At 43.5% G+C, this 9574-nt stretch overlaps 1 protein-coding gene across 1 annotated transcript in view; it reads right to left on the bottom strand.

The window, feature by feature from the left end:
• Positions 1 to 611: 611 nt before the first annotated feature.
• Positions 612 to 9574, bottom strand: part of LOC141253084 (interferon-induced GTP-binding protein Mx2-like) — a 30524-nt gene continuing 21561 nt past the window's right edge. Inside the window, exons 11-14 of the mRNA XM_073670840.1 lie at positions 7523 to 7681; positions 6636 to 6712; positions 1465 to 1746; positions 612 to 1359 (exon numbers count right to left, since the gene is read on the bottom strand). Coding sequence (XP_073526941.1) covers positions 1129 to 1359; positions 1465 to 1746; positions 6636 to 6712; positions 7523 to 7681 — 749 coding nt within the window. The 3' untranslated portion in view covers positions 612 to 1128. The remainder of the gene's footprint in view (positions 1360 to 1464; positions 1747 to 6635; positions 6713 to 7522; positions 7682 to 9574) is intronic.

The raw sequence follows: 9574 nt of genomic DNA, 5'->3' as shown, positions 1-9574 counted from the left end.
CGTGGAGGTAATCTTGCCCTCATCAGTGGGTGCACGCTCCATTTGTATGTGCGTCTCTTCTATTTTATTACTGTCTGCATTGTATCTGTATGTGAACGAAGTAAGTTATTTTTATCATGTACGGTGCGGTGTTTGCTCTTCTTGTATCGGAGCTGCGCCAGGTTACAGGGGAGATATTGCCTCTGTAACTGTCCCCGGTGAAACCATACAGGAGTCACAGAGAGAGAGAACGCTAATGCTGAGTGACGCGGTAAAGTAACATCATGAAGGATTTGGGGAAGAGACCTAGAGTGATCAGAAGGTCAGTGACAGTGATTGACAAGTCCAGTACATACAAAGCGGGTGTGAGGGGCCGCTGGTGGTGACGTCATCTCAGGCGCACCTGAAAGAGAAGAGACCAGAGGATGTACATAAGTGAGGGAAAGTTCTGCTGTTGCGCAACATTTAAAGTGAAAATGGCTCCATATTGGACATCTTTAATAAAGCCAAGATAAACTGTTCCTATCACTTGGTTCCAAACATTCGCTCGGTGTAAGAATTATACAAGGTTCATCTTTTATTTTATTTTTTAATTCATTTTATGATACATACACATAATCCTATTTGGGATGTGGGTGAGATTCATTGCAGACCACCATTGTCCATACTTCTTGCTTTTCTTGGCACTCCGGAGAGCCTCAATAGACAGCTGCCCTCACTATGAAGGACTCCACAACATGGATGATTGTGTTCCAGTTGACATCAATGGCTGCCATGTAATACAATTCATATGAACATTCTAGAAGTTTCCCCTGAGGATAACCGCTACTCTCTGGAATGGGCTCCACCAATCACATCCTTGGAGATCAGTTCTTTCTTGGAGAATTAAAAGGAGTAGACTACAGAAGGGTCTAGGTTGGAGACTAAAGTGAGTCAGGCAATTGATGCCCAAGAGCTGGAATCAGGGACTAAATGCATTGAGGAAACTTTGTCCTTACATTGAGGATTGAAAAAACTGCTAAAAACGACGTCACAAGCAACTGGAATAAATATTCAGAGGGAAATTGGCCACAAGAAGAAAGAAACCAGGAACGAGCCACTAATGGTTCCACTGCTTCTAACAACATATAAATAACTGTGAGATAACTTCTAGCATGGAAATCTGGCTAATCTCCGTTGGGCGGCACCGAGGCGCTGGATCTGGTCTTTCAAATCCTTCCGCTCCCTCGCCACATCCTCCTTCTCCATCAGTAACACACTGAGGTTCTCCTTGTCTTGGAGCAAGGACAACATTTTAGATTGCAGCTTGTTGGCAAATTCATGGAGCATGTAGTGAAGAATAATCATGGGGATCTGGTTAGACAAACGGGCGGTCGTGTTCTAGAAGAAATATAAAAGCCAAATATTAATGGATGGACGAATCTACTCATAGTATACATCATATCTAAATCTGAGAGACCATATTAACTATCGTAATGAACTAACCTTGAAATATGCCTCGATGTGTTGAGACATCTCCTCAACAGAAAATGCTGTTTTTGTTATTTGTTGTGACTTTCCAGAAGACCCAAAAGCAGACACAGAAGATCCAAAACCAGGCACAGAAGTGATAATAGTTGACTCTTTGGCTGCCTCTGCCCGGACGTTCCTCAAAGCTCCAGCATAAATCGAATCCTGGCAGTAAATGTTCTTTTCCACCTTGAACTGTGTACGGATCATTTTCTCAGCCTCCCTTTGTTGCTCGCTGCAGATATCTTCGAGCTTTTCCTTAAGAATTATGTAAAAAAAAACACGATAATTACAAGGACTGTGAAGGATCCCACTAAATATGGAGTTGAAAAAAATCCACCATTCCCCATCAACAAATCTGACCCGTCGCTGCCTCATTAATTTAGACTGGACTGATATCTATAATATGGGCGTCAGCAGAGGTTAAGGTTGACCACACACTACAGATAGCTGTCGGCAGAGTGGACAGTGAATCATCCCCGCTCCCCATACACATGCAGAGCATTTATGTTTTCTCAATGTAGAGGTGGGAACGATAGGCTTTCAATAAGGCCAATCCTAACTGGAAACCCACATTGACGTCTGGCCAATTCAGGCAAAAATCTTCCTATAAGGCTACGTGCATATGAAGTCTTTTTGGAGTAGAAACACCAAGTTTTTGAGGAGTTTTGCCGTTTTGGGAAGGATTTGGAGAGTTTCCTCTCAGATTCCGCCCAGTTTCTGCTTCAAAAACGGCTCAAAAAATTCTGTGTGCACATAGCCTTAGGACTGAAGGAGTTTATCAGTCATATAAAGTATAAGGTCTGTGCCTAGTTAGGATAGACTAACAATATCAGATCAGTTGGGGTCTGACTTTAAGCAGCTGATCGGCAGGAAAGAGGAAGAAGCAGTGACCCCATCACTTAACTTAAAAGGGGATAAACTGCACAATGGCTACTAAATGTGCAGCATTCTGGTGAAAGGAAGAATGTGAGCAATAAGGAGAACACAGTGTCACAGGGAGGTTTTTGCGAGTATCACCGACTGTCATGGCGGCATCAGGGTCTGTGGAATCCACAGATTCTTACACTCTTCCTTTTAATGGCATTGATAAAACCCATGGCAAAAATTATGGAATCACCGGTCTCGGAGGATGTTTATTCAGTTGTTTAATGTTGTTGAAAAAAAGCAGATCACAGACATGGCACAAAACTAAAATCATTTCAAATGGCAACTTTAGGGCTTTAAGAAACACTAAAAGAAATCAAGATAAAAAATGTGGTACTCAGTAAGGGTAACTTTTTTCAGACCAAGCAGAAGGAAAAAATTATGGAATCACTCTGTAAATTTTCATTTCCAAAACTAACACCTGCATCAAATTAGATCTGCTCGTTAGTCTGCATCTAAAAAGGAGTAATCACACCTTAGAAAGCTGTTGCACCAAGTGGACTGACATGAATCATGGCTCCAACACGAGAAATGTCAATTGAAACAAAGGAGAGGATTATCAAACTCTTAAAAGAAGGTAAATCATCACGCAATGTTGCAAAAGATGTTGGTTGTTCACAGTCAGCTGTGTCTAAAATCTGGACCAAATACAAACAACATGGGAAGGTTGTTAAAAGCAAACATAATGGTAGACCAAGGAAGACATCAAAGCGTCAAGACCAGAAACTTAAAGCAGTATGTCTCCAAAACAGGAAATGCACAACAAAACAAATGAGGAACAAATGGGAGGAAACTGGAGTCAATGTCTGTGACCGAACTGTAAGAAACCGCCTAAAGGAAATGGGATTTACATACAGAAAAGCTAAACAAAACCCATCATTAACACCTAAAACAGAAAAAAACAAGGTTACAATGGGCTAAGGAAAAGCAATCGTGGACTGTGGATGACAGGATGAAAGTCATATTCAGTGATGAATCGTGAATCTGCATTGGGCAAGGTGATGATGCTGGAACTTTTGTTTGGTGCCGTTCCAATGAGATTTATAAAGATGACTGCATGAAGAGAACATGCAAATTTCCACAGTCATTGATGATATGGGGCTGCATGTCAGGTAAAGGCACTGGGGAGATGGCTGTCATTACATCTTCAATAAATGCTCAAGTTTACATTGATATTTTGGACAGTTTTCTTATCCCATCAATTGAAAGGATGTTTGAGGATGATGACATCATTTTTCAAATTCAAGTTTTTTTATTTTTTGTGTTGAAAAAGTACAAGAAAATACAATATACCTAGTAAAAGGGGTAACGTAACTATAAATCTATGCATAACTACAGTACATTGGGGGGGTACAGGGAGGGTTTTCCATCAATATCCAGATCAAGCATGTATTTTTCCATATGAAAGATAGAGAGAGAGGGAGCGGACCACGGCAGACCACCAATCAATAGAGTGTGATTATGATCATTGTTGTGACGACATCCCGGATAACTTTAGTTGGGGGCTAGATGGTAGGCGTCAGAGTTTTGGAAATCCATCCAATCCCTCCAAGTCACACAGTGTCTAGTATCAACATCAGCCGGTGAGATGGCAATCAGATGCTCCATCCTATTAAGGAGGGAGATCTCCGCAAACCATTCCTCCACAGTGGATGGGTCTCTGCTTTACAAGTGTCGTGGAATAACATTCTTAGCCGCCTGTATTAGGTAGCCTATTGATGACCTTTTATAACTACGTTTACTTATTGGTAACATTGATAAAAGGAGGGCTTCTGGCGTATTAGGGATAGTCAAACCAGTTATTTTCTCAATCATGGGAACCACCTTTGCCCAAAATGCATTTATTATAGGGCACCCCCACCATATGTGTGACATTGTCCCTTCCCCCTCCCCACATCTCCAACATCTGTCTGAGACCACTGGGTACCATCTATGAAGGACTGCTGGTACCCGGTACCATCTAGAGATAATTTTGAAGGAGGTTTCCTGAGCTTTGGACCCTATTGAGGTTTTATGTGTTAGGAAGAAACATTTATCCCATTGTGAGTCAGAGAAGGACTTCCCCAGTTCCCTTTCCCATGCACCGCAGAATCCTGGCCTATTGTCAGCTACCTGGGCAATGAGGAGATTATACAGTAGGGAGATGGAGTGTGTAGGGGGTGACAATGATAGGCACAATTTTTCAAAGTTTGTGAGATCTCTATGAAGATGTGTGCGCTTCTTCACAGTTGAATAGAAGTGTTGTAACTGGCTATATTCAAAATTAGCCTTCGGGGAAGTGGCTCTTCCCTGTAACAAGTCATTGAGGGGGAGCAGCGAAGTGTTGGAGATGACATGAGAAAAGAATATCGGATGGGATTTGTTTGAACCGAGAAATCTATTTGCAGATTGTCCTGGTGGGAAATCCGGATTATCTGAAATCGGGAGCAAGGGGCCCTGGAGGTCGATTAAGGAGAAGCTTTTTTTATGGGATCTCAAAGCCAGAGCAGTGGCATAAGTACTATATGACATGAGGCCAAGAGAGGGGACAGTTAAATGGGCGCACCATGGGGGAGTGGTAAGAGCTTTAGGACAAATGGATTGAGCTATGTTGACCCATAACTTCCCCTCCGAATGATGGAAGAAGTCAAGGATTCTAGCGTGTACTGCTGCCATGTAATACCTTCTACAATCCGGAAGGCTAAGGCCCCCCTTTTGTTTGTGTCTGATCAGAACATCTCCCCGAATGCGTGGACGCCCACTTGCCCAGATAAATCTGCAAAAGCTACTGCGCAGTCTTTTCCAAAAATTTGAGGGAATTACCACGGGAATGGTTTGGAAGAGGTATAAGAGTTTAGGTAGGACGTTCATTTTTAGTATATTTATTCTGCCGAACCAGGAAAAATCCTTCACCATCCAAGAAGTGATGACATCATTTTTCAAGATGATAATGCATCCCGCCATAGAGCAAAAACTGTGAAAACATTCCTTGAAAGAAGACACATAAGGTCAATGTCATGGCCTGCAAATAGTCCGGATCTCAATCCAATTGAAAATCTTTGGTGGAAGTTGAAGAAAATGGTCCATGACAAGGCTCCAACCTGCAAAGCTGATCTGGAAACAGCAATCAGAGAAAGTTGGAGTCAGATGGATGAAGAGTACTGTTTGTCACTCACTATGTCCATGCCTCAGAGACTGCAAGCTGTTATTAAAGCCAGAGGTGGTGCAACAAAATACTAGTGATGTATTGGAGTGTTCTTTTGTGTGTTTGTTTTTCATGATTCCATAATTTTTTCCCTTTGCTTGGTCTGAAAAAAATTACCCTTACTGAGTACCACATTTTTTATCTTGATTTCTTTTAGTGTTTCTTAAAGCCCTAAAGTTGCCATTTGAAATGACTTTAGTTTTGTGCCATGTCTGATCTGCTTTTCTTCAACAACATTAAACAACTGAATGAACATCCTCCGAGCCCGGTGATTCCATAATTTTTGCCAGGGGTTGTAGCTATGATCAGCGCAGGGTGGCTCAGGTGTCGGCTCAAATAACTGTAGCTCCTAGGCAGGTTAGCAAGAGTTAAATCTCTGCTGGGCTAGGTTGTTAATCTCATTTAGTCACATGCTGTGGGAGAACCAGTCATGTATTCTCTCCTTTTATGTATGCTGGCTTGACTATGCAGGTAATGCCAGCTATAGTTAGTCTTTCCTGGTCTGGAGAGGTGGACGCATCCTGGTTTACAAGTAGTTATTCCAAGGCTGTTGCAATCGGTGTTTGGTGAAGCGTTTCTTTTTCCCTTAGTGTCTTTATGTTATTTTGGTGCCTCACTGGCTATACACTTTTATTCCTTAGTGTTTTTCCTTGTGTAAGTGCTGTGTGACTGTGCTTATATTTTGCCCTGTCTGTCTTATTTGTGTTCTCCCCATACACTTAGCAGATTAGTGCTACTCAGGAGCAGGCGTCTCCACCTTCAGGGGTAATCCTGGGGACAGGGATAGCTAGGTACTCCTAGCCTGAAAGACAGTATAGAAGCTTATTTGCTATACCACAGTTGTGACACAAAGGGTTGGTCCGAGCACAATCACTCCTTCTGCCAGCTGATTGACACAGTGCCCTGTGTTCCATCCCCACTGATATTAATAGCCCATCCTAACACTTTTTAAGTTGGAAATTACAAGGCAGTATTCAAGTTTAATTTGAATTATTTTAGCGAATTTTGCAAATGATAAAACAAATACTAATCCTACCTTTGCACTTCGGTAAAGATTATAATAATGGGTGAAATGCTCCACTGCTGTTGCATGGAAAGTTGATCTGATAAGTTCTAAAAAAAAAAAAAGAGATAAGCGCCTAACACAGTCCAAAAATGTAGTGAAGCCAATATTTTACTACATTGTATAACACAGTTGTAAGACTGCCCTGTGCTTCTTAAAGAGGTTGTCTACTACTTTTACATTGATGGCCCATCTTTAGGATAGCTCATCAATGTGTGATGGGCCGGCGTCCGACACCCGGCACCCCCACCGATCAGCGGTTATTGGCGATGGAGGCGGAGGACCCCGGCTGAAAGTACTTACTTGCGGAGCTGGCAGTCTACTTATAGAGGTCGCCGCAAGGTACTACACATCCGCCTCCTGTTGATTAGAATAGGAGGAAGATGTGCAGTAACAAGCCATGGCCAGCTCCGCAAATAAGTACTTCTAGCCAGTGACCGCCTCCGATGACACCTATAACAGCTGATTGGCAGGGGTGCTGGGTGTCAGACCCCAGCCAATCAGACATTGATGACCTATCCTAATGTAAAAGTTGTGGACAACCTCTTTAATACTGGATTGTAATCTGGCTGATCTGCGAGAAATTTGCTAGAGAGTCATAAGGGAGGAGCTTTCTAATTGTCAACTTATAGGACATCCTAACATGCCTAGCAGTCAGAAAAAAAGAGCAAGTGCTAAATGAGCCAATAGCGCCACCACAAGAGAAAGGAAGAATTACATTCAACTGAAAGGACAGGCAGGTAGTTAGATTGAGAAAATGCATAGACTGAAAAAGATCAGAGTTTCAGGGCAATTGACCAGACAAATGTCCACAGATACTTGACACTGCGTTTTTGTCAGTTTCTTCTGGACTTTCTCACCTGTGACTTCTTTCAATTTCTTGATGGCTGGTTCTTCATATGTTTTGATGTGATTTTTTGCAATGTTTTCAAATGTTTTAAAGTTGATAAATCCTGTAAGTTCCCGGCCACGATGTTGGTTCTCAAAAGAATTAACATCATCTTTTAATTCCCGTGGGACTGAAAGGCAAAGGATAAGATCTAAAAAAACATTTTTTAACATTGGCAAGAATGCCAGTAGAGATCATTCTGACAATACAGCCTATAATCTTAACAAGCCAGACGTCTAGATTTGTTAAGACAAGAGAAACACACTATTATCTTTGTGTTGACTTGTAAATGTATGTGTATTTCTCTTGGCTGGTCAAGAAGGACATATGATTATTTGTAGAACCCTGATTGTTGTTTCCTCTTGGGTTTGGAAACAATGATGTTGGCTACTATGCTAATGACATGTTACACTAAAGGCCCCGTCACACTTAGCGACGCTGCAACGATCCCGACAACGATACGACCTGTCAGGGATCGTTGCTGCGTCGCTATGTGATCGCTGGTGAGCTGTCAAACAGGCAGGCTCACCAACGATCAGGGGAGCAGCGACATCGTGGCAAAGAATCTTTCCACGATGTCCTGCTCCGGTTACCAGCCTGCTGAAGCAGGAGCAGGCTGGTAACCATGATAAACAGCGGGTTACTAGGGGCACACACGCACCTAGTAACCCGTTGTTTATCATGGTTACCACTCTGCTACGGTGAGTGGGGGGTTACCACTCACTTTAGCAGGCTCATAACCATGATAAACAACGGGTTACTAAGTGTGCGTGTGCCCCTAGTAACCCGATGTTTATCATGGTTACCACTCTGCTACGGTGAGCGGCAGGTTACCGCTCACTTTAGCAGGCTCGTAACCATGATAAACATCGGGTTACTAGGGGCACACGCGGACCTAGTAACCCATTGTTTATCATGGTTACCACTCTGCTACGGTGAGCGGGAGGTTACCGCTCACTTTAGCAGGCTCGTAACCATGATAAACAGCGGGTTACTAGGAGCGCGTGTGCCCCTAGTAACCCGATGTTTATCATGGTTACCAGCCTGATCACTGCTCCTGCTGGTTACACACAGCGATGTGTGCTGACCAGCAGGAGGGCAACGACCAAAAAATGGTCCAGGACACTTTGCAGCGATCAGCGACCTCACAGCAGGGGCCTGATCGCTGCAAAGTGTCACACATAGCGACATTGCTGGTGAGGTCGCTGTTGCGTCACCAAAACCGTGACTCAGCAGCGATCTCGCTAGCGATCTCGCTATGTGAGACGGGGGCTTAAGCTAGCTAGATGTTTATTTACAAGAGACCCCTACTATACCAACTATGTAAATAGTTTAGCTCAAGCAATGATATCTGAGCCCTGTGAGCTATGCCCTCCCTAACCCCTTACCTGTAAATGTGTACTTGCAAGGACAACTGTAACTATTTTAAAGGACATGTGCTTCTGTAGAAGTCAGACTTAAAACTGAAATTGGAAAGAGACTTTACAAGGAGAATCAAAGATCAGATTCTCTTCACACCATCAGCTTGGTAGGATGGCTTTACCCCAAGAGACACAGATTTGGATTCTACATGATTCTAACCTAATAGTATATAGCCCTGACTGGAAAGATATGGATCTGCTCCATTGACCATCAGAGAGACCATGGATACCTTTGGGGAGACCAGGGTAGGACGAGGAAGTCACCTGGCCCCATGGATATGTTGTTTGGAGTTGCCAGGAGGGACCCTACCGGTTGCCTGGAACTCATGGAGACATTTGGAGAAGCCAGATTGGGACCCGCTGGTCAACTGGCCCCATGAAAACTCTAGGAGAGGCAAGGGTGGGACCCTCTGGTCTCCTGGCCTTGTACCTCGATGGAATGCTAGCTTCCTAAGCTTGCCGCTACCTTCTGTCTGTGGGGGCCCGCCAGAAGCAGGGGGCCACTGGTTGAGGTAGTTGGCCCTGGAAGTCCCAAAGTCGCAGCTGTTCTATCCCAGGTGGGCGGAGCAGAAGGGTGAGACTGTGTAATGCTGTACCATGTC

The sequence above is a fragment of the Phyllobates terribilis genome, unplaced genomic scaffold (genome assembly GCF_046119375.1).
Source record: "Phyllobates terribilis strain yellow unplaced genomic scaffold, ASM4611937v1 Scaffold_2__4_contigs__length_985480577, whole genome shotgun sequence".
In the NCBI taxonomy this organism is placed as follows: domain Eukaryota; kingdom Metazoa; phylum Chordata; class Amphibia; order Anura; family Dendrobatidae; genus Phyllobates; species Phyllobates terribilis.
This window is presented reverse-complemented; position numbering and strand designations above follow the sequence as displayed.